The sequence below is a fragment of the Salvelinus alpinus genome, chromosome 7, assembly GCF_045679555.1.
Source record: "Salvelinus alpinus chromosome 7, SLU_Salpinus.1, whole genome shotgun sequence".
Taxonomy (NCBI): Eukaryota; Metazoa; Chordata; class Actinopteri; order Salmoniformes; family Salmonidae; genus Salvelinus; species Salvelinus alpinus.
The window spans coordinates 15,784,532-15,797,599 of NC_092092.1; the positions used below are offsets into that span (position 1 = coordinate 15,784,532).

Here is a 13,068-nt window from a genome sequence, read left to right on the forward strand (position 1 = left end):
TCCCTCCTGTCACTCTCCTCCTGTCCCTCCTGTCTCTCTCCTCCTCCCTCCTGTCACTCTCCTCCTGTCCCTCCTGTCTCTCTCCTCCTCCCTCCTGTCTCTCTCCTCCTCCCTCCTGTCACTCTCCTCCTCCCTCCTGTCCATCTCCTCCTCCCTCCTGTCTCTCTCCTCCTCCCTCCTGTCACTCTCCTCCTCCCTCCTGTCTCTCTCCTCCTGTCCCTCCTGTCACTCTCCTCCTGTCCCTCCTGTCACTCTCCTCCTGTCCCTCCTGTCACTCTCCTCCTCCCTCCTGTCACTCTCCTCCTGTCCCTCCTGTCACTCTCCTTCTCCTTCCTGTCACTCTCCTCCTCCCTCCTGTCCATCTCCTCCTCCCTCCTGTCTCTCTCCTCCCATTCTTTCTGTTCTACAATCACCCTAGCATGTTTTTAATGTATTTCACCTTTATTTAACCAGTTAGGCCAGTTGTGAACAAGTTCTCATTTACAACTGTCTCCAGGTGAGAGCCAGTGTGACGAGGCTACCTGTAACAACGGAGGAACTTGTCATGATGAGGGGGACACCTTCCACTGCAAGTGTTCCCCTGGATGGGAGGGGGCTACCTGTAATATAGGTGAGTCTGGGTGGGAGGGGCTACCTGTAATATAGGTGAGTCTGGGTGGGAGGGGGTTACCTGTAATATAGGTGAGTCTGGGTGGGAGGGGGCTACCTGTAATATAGGTGAGTCTGGGTGGGAGGGGCTACCTGTAATATAGGTGAGTCTGGGTGGGAGGGGCTACCTGTAATATAGGTGAGTCTGGGTGGGAGGGGGTTACCTGTAATATAGGTGAGTCTGGGTGGGAGGGGCTACCTGTAATATAGGTGAGTCTGGGTGGGAGGGGCTACCTGTAATATAGGTGAGTCTGGGTGGGAGGGGCTACCTGTAATATAGGTGAGTCTGGGTGGGAGGGGGTTACCTGTAATATAGGTGAGTCTGGGTGGGTGGGGGATACCTGTAATATAGGTGAGTCTGGGTGGGAGGGGCTACCTGTAATATAGGTGAGTCTGGGTGGGTGGGGGATACCTGTAATATAGGTGAGTCTGGGTGGGAGGGGCTACCTGTAATATAGGTGAGTCTGGGTGGGGGGGGGCTACCTGTAATATAGGTGAGTCTGGGTGGGGGGGGGATACCTGTAATATAGGTGAGTCTGGGTGGGAGGGGGCTACCTGTAATATAGGTGAGTCTGGGTGGGAGGGGCTACCTGTAATATAGGTGAGTCTGGGTGGGAGGGGCTACCTGTAATATAGGTGAGTCTGGGTGGGAGGGGCTACCTGTAATATAGGTGAGTCTGGGTGGGAGGGGGCTACCTGTAATATAGGTGAGTCTGGGTGGGAGGGGCTACCTGTAATATAGGTGAGTCTGGGTGGGAGGGGCTACCTGTAATATAGGTGAGTTAGTCTGGGTGGGAGGGGCTACCTGTAATATAGGTAAATTAGTCTGGATGGGAGGGGCTACCTGTAATATAGGTGAGTCTGGGTGGGAGGCGCTACCTGTAATATAGGTGAGTTAGTCTGGGTGGGAGGGGCTACCTGTAATATAGGTGAGTTAGTCTGGGTGGGAGGGGCTACCTGTAATATAGGTAAATTAGTCTGGATGGGAGGGGCTACCTGTAATATAGGTGAGTTAGTCTGGGTGGGAGGGGCTACCTGTAATATAGGTAAATTAGTCTGGATGGGAGGGGCTACCTGTAATATAGGTACATTAGTCAGTGTGGGAAGGGCTACATGTGATATAGGTAAATTAGTATGTGTGGGAGGGGCTACCTGTGATATAGGTAAATTAGTCTGGGTGGGAGGGGCTACCTGTGATATAGGTAAATTAGTCTGGGTGGGAGGGGCTACCTGTAATATAGGTGAGTCTGGGTGGGATGGGCTACCTGTAATATAGGTGAGTTAGTCTGGGTGGGAGGGGCTACCTGTAATATAGGTAAATTAGTCTGGATGGGAGGGGCTACCTGTAATATAGGTGAGTTAATCTGGGTGGGAGGGGCTACCTGTAATATAGGTAAATTAGTCTGGGTGGGAGGGGCTACCTGTAATATAGGTAAATTAGTCTGGGTGGGAGGGGCTGAGTTAGTCCCCTCCTCCCTCCCCTGGCTCTAGACCAATAGGCACTAACCAGGCTGTTAGGATGTTATTTCAACTCATCCAATAGGACACACTTGCTTTCGCTTTTTTGTTGCACAATGTTTTTAAACGTTTTGCTGAATATGACCCAGATGAACTAACGCTACTGTCTCTCCTCTCGTCCTCCTGTAGCTAAGAACAGCAGCTGTCTTCCTAACCCCTGTGAGTACGGCGGAACCTGTCTGACCAGCGGAGACTCCTTCACCTGCGTCTGCAAGGAGGGCTGGGAGGGAGACACCTGTAAACAGAGTGGGTTTACAACACAGGTCTTCTGTCCTACCTGTTCTATCACCCCCTGGGTCCCCTGCTTAGAGGAAGATGGCCTTGTGGTTGTGGAGGTGGGAGGGAGGCGCCTTATGGTTGTGGAGGTGGGAGGTAGGCGCCTTATGGTTGTGGAGGTGGGAGGGGGGGCCTTATGGTTGTGGAGGGGGGAGGGGGGGGCCTTATGGTTGTGGAGGGGGGAGGGGGGGGCCTTATGGTTGTGGAGGTGGGAGGGGGAGCCTTATGGTTGTGGAGGTGGGAGGGGGGGGCCTTATGGTTGTGGAGGTGGGAGGGAGGCGCCTTATGGTTGTGGAGGTGGGAGGGAGGCGCCTTATGGTTGTGTAGGGGGGAGGGGGAGCCTTATGGTTGTGGAGGTGGGAGGGAGGCGCCTTATGGTTGTGGAGGGGGGGGGGCGCCTTATGGTTGTGGAGGTGGGAGGGGGGCCTTGTGGAGGTGGGAGGGAGGCGCCTTGTGGAGGTGGGAGGGGGGAGCCTTATGGTTGTGGAGGGGGGAGGGAGGCGCCTTATGGTTGTGGAGGTGGGAGGGGGAGCCTTATGGTTGTGGAGGGGGGAGGGGGGCGCCTTATGGTTGTGGAGGGGGGAGGGAGGCGCCTTATGGTTGTGGAGGGGGGAGGGAGGCGCCTTATGGTTGTGGAGGGGGGAGGGAGGCGCCTTATGGTTGTGGAGGGGGGAGGGGGGGCCTTATGGTTGTGGAGGTGGGAGGGGGGGCCTTATGGTTGTGGAGGTGGGAGGGGGGGCCTTATGGTTGTGGAGGGGGGAGGGGGGCGCCTTATGGTTGTGGAGGGGGGAGGGGGGCGCCTTATGGTTGTGGAGGGGGGAGGGAGGCGCCTTATGGTTGTGGAGGGGGGAGGGAGGCGCCTTATGGTTGTGGAGGTGGGAGGGAGGCGCCTTATGGTTGTGGAGGGGGAAGGGGGAGCCTTATGGTTGTGGAGGGGGGAGGGAGGCGCCTTATGGTTGTGGAGGGAGGCGCCTTATGGTTGTGGAGGGGGGAGGGAGGCGCCTTATGGTTGTGGAGGGGGGAGGGGGAGCCTTATGGTTGTGGAGGGGGGAGGGGGAGCCTTATGGTTGTGGAGGGGGGAGGGGGGGCCTTATGGTTGTGGAGGGGGGAGGGGGGCGCCTTATGGTTGTGGAGGGGGGAGGGAGGCGCCTTATGGTTGTGGAGGGGGGAGGGAGGCGCCTTATGGTTGTGGAGGGGGGAGGGAGGCGCCTTATGGTTGTGGAGGGGGGAGGGGGGGCCTTATGGTTGTGGAGGTGGGAGGGGGGGCCTTATGGTTGTGGAGGTGGGAGGGGGGGCCTTATGGTTGTGGAGGGGGGAGGGGGGCGCCTTATGGTTGTGGAGGGGGGAGGGGGGCGCCTTATGGTTGTGGAGGGGGGAGGGAGGCGCCTTATGGTTGTGGAGGGGGGAGGGAGGCGCCTTATGGTTGTGGAGGTGGGAGGGAGGCGCCTTATGGTTGTGGAGGGGGAAGGGGGAGCCTTATGGTTGTGGAGGGGGGAGGGAGGCGCCTTATGGTTGTGGAGGGAGGCGCCTTATGGTTGTGGAGGGGGGAGGGAGGCGCCTTATGGTTGTGGAGGGGGGAGGGGGAGCCTTATGGTTGTGGAGGGGGGAGGGGGAGCCTTATGGTTGTGGAGGGGGGAGGGGGGGCCTTATGGTTGTGGAGGGGGGAGGGAGGCGCCTTATGGTTGTGGAGGGGGGAGGGAGGCGCCTTATGGTTGTGGAGGGAGGCGCCTTATGGTTGTGGAGGGGGGAGGGAGGCGCCTTATGGTTGTGGAGGGGGGAGGGGGAGCCTTATGGTTGTGGAGGGGGGAGGGGGAGCCTTATGGTTGTGGAGGGGGGAGGGGGGGCCTTATGGTTGTGGAGGGGGGAGGGAGGCGCCTAATGGTTGTGGAGGGGGGAGGGGGGGCCTTATGGTTGTGGAGGGGGGAGGGAGGCGCCTAATGGTTGTGGAGGGGGGAGGGGGGGCCTTATGGTTGTGGAGGGGGGAGGGGGGGCCTTATGGTTGTGGAGGGGGGAGGGAGGCGCCTATGGTTGTGGAGGGGGAGGGAGGCGCCTTATGGTTGTGGAGGGAGGCGCCTTATGGTTGTGGAGGGGGGAGGGAGGCGCCTTATGGTTGTGGAGGGGGGAGGGGGAGCCTTATGGTTGTGGAGGGGGGAGGGGGAGCCTTATGGTTGTGGAGGGGGGAGGGGGGGCCTTATGGTTGTGGAGGGGGGAGGGAGGCGCCTAATGGTTGTGGAGGGGGGAGGGGGGGCCTTATGGTTGTGGAGGGGGGAGGGAGGCGCCTAATGGTTGTGGAGGGGGGAGGGGGGGCCTTATGGTTGTGGAGGGGGGAGGGGGGGCCTTATGGTTGTGGAGGGGGGAGGGAGGCGCCTATGGTTGTGGAGGGGGAGGGAGGCGCCTTATGGTTGTGGAGGTGGGAGGGAGGCGCCTTATGGTTGTGGAGGTGGGAGGGGGAGCCTTATGGTTGTGGAGGGGGGAGGGAGGCGCCTTATGGTTGTGGAGGTGGGAGGGAGGAGCCTTATGGTTGTGGAGGGGGGAGGGGGAGCCTTATGGTTGTGGAGGTGGGAGGGAGGAGCCTTATGGTTGTGGAGGGGGGAGGGAGGCGCCTTATGGTTGTGGAGGGGGGAGGGGGAGCCTTATGGTTGTGGAGGTGGGAGGGGGGGGCCTTATGGTTGTGGAGGTGGGAGGGGGGAGCCTTATGGTTGTGGAGGTGGGAGGGGGAGCCTTATGGTTGTGGAGGTGGGAGGGAGGCGCCTTATGGTTGTGGAGGGGGAGGGTGGGAGCCTTATGGTTGTGGAGGTGGGAGGGAGGCGCCTTATGGTTGTGGAGGGGGGAGGGAGGCGCCTTATGGTTGTGGAGGGGGAGGGGGCGCCTTATGGTTGTGGAGGTGGGAGGGAGGCGCCTTATGGTTGTGGAGGTGGGAGGGAGGCGCCTTATGGTTGTGGAGGGGGAGGGGGCGCCTTATGGTTGTGGAGGTGGGGGGGGGGGGCCTTATGGTTGTGGAGGTGGGAGGGAGGCGCCTTATGGTTGTGGAGGGGGGAGGGAGGCGCCTTATGGTTGTGGAGGGGGGAGGGAGGCGCCTTATGGTTGTGGAGGGGGAGGGGGCGCCTTATGGTTGTGGAGGTGGGAGGGAGGCGCCTTATGGTTGTGGAGGTGGGAGGGAGGCGCCTTATGGTTGTGGAGGGGGAGGGGGCGCCTTATGGTTGTGGAGGTGGGGGGGGGGGGCCTTATGGTTGTGGAGGTGGGAGGGAGGCGCCTTATGGTTGTGGAGGTGGGAGGGAGGCGCCTTATGGTTGTGGAGGGGGAGGGAGGCGCCTTATGGTTGTGGAGGTGGGAGGGAGGCGCCTTATGGTTGTGGAGGTGGGAGGGAGGCGCCTTATGGTTGTGGAGGTGGGAGGGAGGCGCCTTATGGTTGTGGAGGTGGGAGGGAGGCGCCTTATGGTTGTGGAGGGGGGAGGGGGAGCCTTATGGTTGTGGAGGGGGGAGGGAGGCGCCTTATGGTTGTGGAGGGGGGAGGGGGAGCCTTATGGTTGTGGAGGTGGGAGGGGGGGCCTTATGGTTGTGGAGGTGGGAGGGGGGGCCTTATGGTTGTGGAGGTGGGAGGGAGGCGCCTTATGGTTGTGGAGGTGGGAGGGAGGCACCTTATGGTTGTGGAGGTGGGAGGGAGGAGCCTTATGGTTGTGGAGGTGGGAGGGAGGCGCCTTATGGTTGTGGAGGTGGGAGGGAGGCGCCTTATGGTTGTGGAGGTGGGAGGGAGGCGCCTTATGGTTGTGGAGGTGGGAGGGAGGAGCCTTATGGTTGTGGAGGTGGGAGGGAGGCGCCTTATGGTTGTGGAGGTGGGAGGGAGGAGCCTTATGGTTGTGGAGGGGGGAGGGGGAGCCTTATGGTTGTGGAGGGGGGAGGGGGAGCCTTATGGTTGTGGAGGTGGGAGGGAGGAGCCTTATGGTTGTGGAGGGGGGAGGGAGGCGCCTTATGGTTGTGGAGGGGGGAGGGGGAGCCTTATGGTTGTGGAGGTGGGAGGGGGGGGCCTTATGGTTGTGGAGGTGGGAGGGGGGAGCCTTATGGTTGTGGAGGTGGGAGGGAGAGCCTTATGGTTGTGGAGGTGGGAGGGAGGCGCCTTATGGTTGTGGAGGGGGGAGGGGGGAGCCTTATGGTTGTGGAGGTGGGAGGGAGGCGCCTTATGGTTGTGGAGGGGGGAGGGAGGCGCCTTATGGTTGTGGAGGGGGAGGGGGCGCCTTATGGTTGTGGAGGTGGGAGGGAGGCGCCTTATGGTTGTGGAGGTGGGAGGGAGGCGCCTTATGGTTGTGGAGGGGGAGGGGGCGCCTTATGGTTGTGGAGGGGGGAGGGGGAGCCTTATGGTTGTGGAGGGGGGAGGGAGGCGCCTTATGGTTGTGGAGGGGGGAGGGGGAGCCTTATGGTTGTGGAGGTGGGAGGGGGGGCCTTATGGTTGTGGAGGTGGGAGGGGGGGCCTTATGGTTGTGTAGGTGGGAGGGGGGGCCTTATGGTTGTGGAGGTGGGAGGGAGGCGCCTTATGGTTGTGGAGGTGGGAGGGAGGCGCGTTGTGGAGGTGGGAGGGAGGAGCCTTATGGTTGTGGAGGTGGGAGGGAGGCGCCTTATGGTTGTGGAGGTGGGAGGGAGGAGCCTTATGGTTGTGGAGGGGGGAGGGGGAGCCTTATGGTTGTGGAGGGGGGAGGGGGCGCCTTATGGTTGTAGAGGTGGGAGGGAGGCGCCTTATGGTTGTGGAGGGGGAGGGGGCGCCTTATGGTTGTGGAGGTGGGAGGGAGGCGCCTTATGGTTGTGGAGGTGGGAGGGAGGCGCCTTATGGTTGTGGAGGTGGGATGGGGAGCCTTATGGTTTTGGAGGTGGGAGGGAGGCGCCTTATGGTTGTGGAGGGGGAGGGGGGACCTTATGGTTGTGGAGGTGGGAGGGAGGCGCCTTATGGTTGTGGAGGGGGAGGGGGGACCTTATGGTTGTGGAGGTGGGAGGGAGGCGCCTTATGGTTGTGGAGGTGGGAGGGAGGCGCCTTATGGTTGTGGAGGTGGGAGGGAGGAGCCTTATGGTTGTGGAGGTGGGAGGGAGGCGCCTTATGGTTGTGGAGGTGGGAGGGAGGCGCCTTATGGTTGTGGAGGGGGGAGGGGGAGCCTTATGGTTGTGGAGGGGGGAGGGGGGGCCTTAACTCTCGCGTTACGAAATAAATGTACACATTATTCAATAATTGAATCCAAACTGTTGGTCATCAACGAGCGGCATCGTAGCCACGTCTCAAATACAACTTGGTTCTATTTATTACGCTTGATCGCGCTGCAAGTCCCGCCTCTCTCATCTCCTCATTGGTTTTTAGGAGCACATGGGTGATTGAAAGATGAACTGTCCACACTCCAGTCCAGTCTCATCTAAAGCACGCACCCTCCCTCCCTCTCTCCCTCCTTCCCTCCCTTTATGGCTGGACACTTGGTTGGGGGGGATTAAAATGAGAAAAGTGTAGACAGATGTTCCCCTTCCATCTCCGTCTCTCTCCGTCTCTCTCTGTGCATTCCTGTCCAAACAGTGACATGTCGAGTTGTTCCCCTCTCTTCCATTCTGCTGGTCCTCTTCCTGACGTCCCTCTCCATACTCTCTCACAACACACGCTCTCTCTAAAGCATGACTTCCCTCTCCATACTCTCTCACAACACACGCTCTCTCTAAAGCATGACTTCCCTCTCCATACTCTCTCACAAAACACACGCTCTCTCTAAAGCATGACGTCCCTCTCCATACTCTCTCACAACACACGCTCTCTCTAAAGCATGACGTCCCTCTCCATACTCTCTCACAACACACGCTCTCTCTAAAAACACACGCTCTCTCTAAAGCATGACTTCCCTCTCCATACTCTCTCTAAAAACACACGCTCTCTCTAAAGCATGACTTCCCTCTCCATACTCTCTCTAAAAACACACGCTCTCTCTAAAGCATGACTTCCCTCTCCATACTCTCTCACAACACACGCTCTCTCACAACACACGCTCTCTCTAAAGCATGACTTCCCTCTCCATACTCTCTCACAACACACGCTCTCTCTAAAGCATGACTTCCCTCTCCATACTCTCTCACAACACACGCTCTCTCTAAAGCATGACTTCCCAAACTTTTACGATCGAGTAGGAATAGGGCCGGGGGTGTAGTGGGCAGGGGCGGGGGTGTATGGGGCGGGGGCGGGGGTGTAGGGGGTGGGAGTGGGGGTGTAAGCCTGGGTGTAGGCCCTGCTCCTTGTTAGCAGGGCAAGAGGCCATGTTGTTTACAATGTAGAGTTAATAACCCATGCCGTGTGGCGCTAAACACGCCAAGACAGCACGCTGACACAACCTCTAGTCTCTCCCTCTCCCTCTCCACATGCGTGTGAAAATAAATCCTCTCTCTTTTTTCCAGATACCAACGACTGTAATCCCCATCCATGGTAAGTGGAACACATTTCCTATAGACAAGCGTCAACAGATCAGAACAAGGTATTCCTCTACTTTGCACCGTACCGAAGTTCAAATGGTATTTAAAATCGATCAAATATTTAAACATTTTCTATAGCCTGCCTGCCTGATGGGTGGGTTCTGGCCCAGATACATTATTTGAAATGATGGCGAATAGTATTTGAACCCAGGTTTGTTCTGCAGTCTGTACTGAAGTTTCTTACATGCAGGTTCTCTCTCTGTCTCTCGATCTCTGTCTCTCTCGGTCTCTGTCTCTCTCGGTCTCTGTCTCTCTGTCTCTGTCTCTCGGTCTCTGTCTTGGTCTGTCTCTCGATCTCTGTCTCTCTCGGTCTCTGTCTCTCTCGGTCTCTGTCTCTCTGTCTCTCGGTCTCGGTCTGTCTCTCTCTCTGTCTCTCGTTGTCTCTGTCTCTCTCTCTCTCTCGGTCTCTGTCTCTCGATCTCTGTCTCTCTCGGTCTCTGTCTCTCTCGGTCTCTGTCTCTCTGTCTCTGTCTCTCGGTCTCTGTCTCGGTCTGTCTCTCGATCTCTGTCTCTCTCGGTCTCTGTCTCTCTCGGTCTCTGTCTCTCTGTCTCTCGGTCTCGGTCTGTCTCTCTCTCTGTCTCTCGTTGTCTCTGTCTCTCTCTCTCTCGGTCTCTGTCTCTCGATCTGTCTCTCCGTCTCTGTCTCTCGGTCTCTGTCTCGGTCTGTCTCTCTCTGTCTCTCGTTTTCTCTGTCTCTCTCTCTGGGAAACACTAACCCTGTTGTTCACTGTGACACAGACTATAATGGATAGAAAGGAGGACACAGACTATAATGGTCAGGAAGGACACAGACTATAATGGATAGGAAGGAGGACACAGACTATAATGGATAGGAAGGAGGACACAGACTATAATGGTTAGGAAGGAGGACACAGACTATAATGGATAGGAAGGAGGACACAGACTATAATGGATAAGAAGGAGGACACAGACTATAATGGTTAGGAAGGAGGACACAGACTATAATGGTCAGGAAGGAGGACACAGACTATAATGGTTAGGAAGGACACAGACTATAATGGATAGGAAGGACACAGACTATAATGGTTAGGAAGGAGGACACAGACTATAATGGTTAGGAAGGACACAGACTATAATGGTTAGGAAGGAGGACACAGACTATAATGGATAGGAAGGACACAGACTATAATGGATAGGAAGGAGGACACAGACTATAATGGATAGGAAGGACACAGACTATAGTGGTTAGGAAGGAGGACACAGACTATAATGGTTAGGAAGGAGGACACAGACTATAATGGATAGGAAGGACACAGACTATAATGGTTAGGAAGGACACAGACTATAATGGATAGGAAGGAGGACACAGACTATAATGGATAGGAAGGACACAGACTATAATGGTTAGGAAGGAGGACACAGACTATAATGGTTAGGAAGGAGGACACAGACTATAATGGATAGGAAGGAGGACACAGACTATAATGGTTAGGAAGGAGGACACAGACTATAATGGATAGGAAGGACACAGACTATAATGGTTAGGAAGGAGGACACAGAATATAATGGATAGGAAGGAGGACACAGACTATAATGGTTAGGAAGGAGGACACAGACTATAATGGATAGGAAGGACACAGACTATAATGGATAGGAAGGAGGACACAGACTATAATGGATAGGAAGGACACAGACTATAGTGGTTAGGAAGGAGGACACAGATTATAATGGATAGGAAGGAGGACACAGACTATAATGGATAGGAAGGACACAGACTATAATGGTTAGGAAGGAGGACACAGACTATAATGGATAGGAAGGAGGACACAGACTATAATGGATAGGAAGGAGGACACAGACTATAATGGATAGGAAGGAGGACACAGACTATAATGGATAGGAAGGAGGACACAGACTATAATGGATAGGAAGGAGGACACAGACTATAATGGTTAGGAAGGAGGACACAGACTATAATGGATAGGAAGGAGGACACAGACTATAATGGTTAGGAAGGAGGACACAGACTATAATGGATAGGAAGGACACAGACTATAATGGTTAGGAAGGAGGACACAGACTATAATGGATAGGAAGGAGGACACAGACTATAATGGTTAGGAAGGAGGACACAGACTATAATGGTTAGGAAGGAGGACACAGACTATAATGGATAGGAAGGAGGACACAGACTATAATGGATAGGAAGGAGGACACAGACTATAATGGATAGGAAGGACACAGACTATAATGGTTAGGAAGGAGGACACAGACTATAATGGATAGGAAGGAGGACACAGACTATAATGGTTAGGAAGGAGGACACAGACTATAATGGTTAGGAAGGAGGACACAGACTATAATGGATAGGAAGGACACAGACTATAATGGTTAGGAAGGAGGACACAGACTGTAATGGTTAGGAAGGAGGACACAGACTATAATGGTTAGGAAGGAGGACACAGACTATAATGGATAGGAAGGAGGACACAGACTATAATGGATAGGAAGGAGGACACAGACTATAATGGTTAGGAAGGAGGACACAGACTATAATGGTTAGGAAGGAGGACACAGACTATAATGGTTAGGAAGGAGGACACAGACTATAATGGATAGGAAGGAGGACACAGACTATAATGGATAGGAAGGACACAGACTATAATGGTTAGGAAGGACACAGACTATAATGGATAGGAAGGAGGACACAGACTATAATGGTTAGGAAGGAGGACACAGACTATAATGGATAGGAAGGACACAGACTATAATGGTTAGGAAGGAGGACACAGACTATAATGGATAGGAAGGAGGACACAGACTATAATGGATAGGAAGGAGGACACAGACTATAATGGATAGGAAGGAGGACACAGACTATAATGGTTAGGAAGGACACAGACTATAATGGATAGGAAGGAGGACACAGACTATAATGGTTAGGAAGGACACAGACTATAATGGATAGGAAGGAGGACACAGACTATAATGGATAGGAAGGACACAGACTATAATGGTTAGGAAGGAGGACACAGACTATAATGGATAGGAAGGAGGACACAGACTATAATGGTTAGGAAGGAGGACACAGACTATAATGGTTAGGAAGGACACAGACTATAATGGTTAGGAAGGACACAGACTATAATGGTTAGGAAGGAGGACACAGACTATAATGGATAGGAAGGACACAGACTATAATGGTTAGGAAGGAGGACACAGACTATAATGGTTAGGAAGGACACAGACTATAATGGATAGGAAGGAGGACACAGACTATAATGGATAGGAAGGAGGACACAGACTATAATGGATAGGAAGGAGGACACAGACTATAATGGTTAGGAAGGACACAGACTATAATGGTTAGGAAGGAGGACACAGACTATAATGGTTAGGAAGGACACAGACTATAATGGATAGGAAGGACACAGACTATAATGGTTAGGAAGGAGGACACAGACTATAATGGATAGGAAGGAGGACACAGACTATAATGGTTAGGAAGGACACAGACTATAATGGATAGGAAGGACACAGACTATAATGGTTAGGAAGGAGGACACAGACTATAATGGTCAGGAAGGAGGACACAGACTATAATGGATAGGAAGGAGGACACAGACTATAATGGATAGGAAGGAGGACACAGACTATAATGGTTAGGAAGGACACAGACTATAATGGATAGGAAGGACACAGACTATAATGGTTAGGAAGGAGGACACAGACTATAATGGTTAGGAAGGAGGACACAGACTATAATGGATAGGAAGGAGGACACAGACTATAATGGTTAGGAAGGAGGACACAGACTATAATGGATAGGAAGGACACAGACTATAATGGTTAGGAAGGAGGACACAGACTATAATGGTTAGGAAGGAGGACACAGACTATAATGGTTAGGAAGGAGGACACAGACTATAATGGATAGGAAGGAGGACACAGACTATAATGGATAGGAAGGACACAGACTATAATGGATAGGAAGGAGGACACAGACTATAATGGATAGGAAGGACACAGACTATAATGGTTAGAAAGGAGGACACAGACTATAATGGATAGGAAGGAGGACACAGACTATAATGGATAGGAAGGAGGACACAGACTATAATGGATAGGAAGGAGGACACAGACTATAATGGATAGGAAGGAGGACACAGACTATAATGGATA

At 54.3% G+C, this 13,068-nt stretch overlaps 1 protein-coding gene across 1 annotated transcript in view; it reads left to right on the top strand.

Moving 5' to 3' along the window:
- Positions 1–13,068, top strand: part of LOC139580533 (protein jagged-1b-like) — a 173,087-nt gene that overhangs the window by 127,172 nt on the left and 32,847 nt on the right. The window contains exons 17-19 of the mRNA XM_071409310.1: positions 497–610; positions 2,296–2,412; positions 8,851–8,878. Coding sequence (XP_071265411.1) covers positions 497–610; positions 2,296–2,412; positions 8,851–8,878 — 259 coding nt within the window. The remainder of the gene's footprint in view (positions 1–496; positions 611–2,295; positions 2,413–8,850; positions 8,879–13,068) is intronic.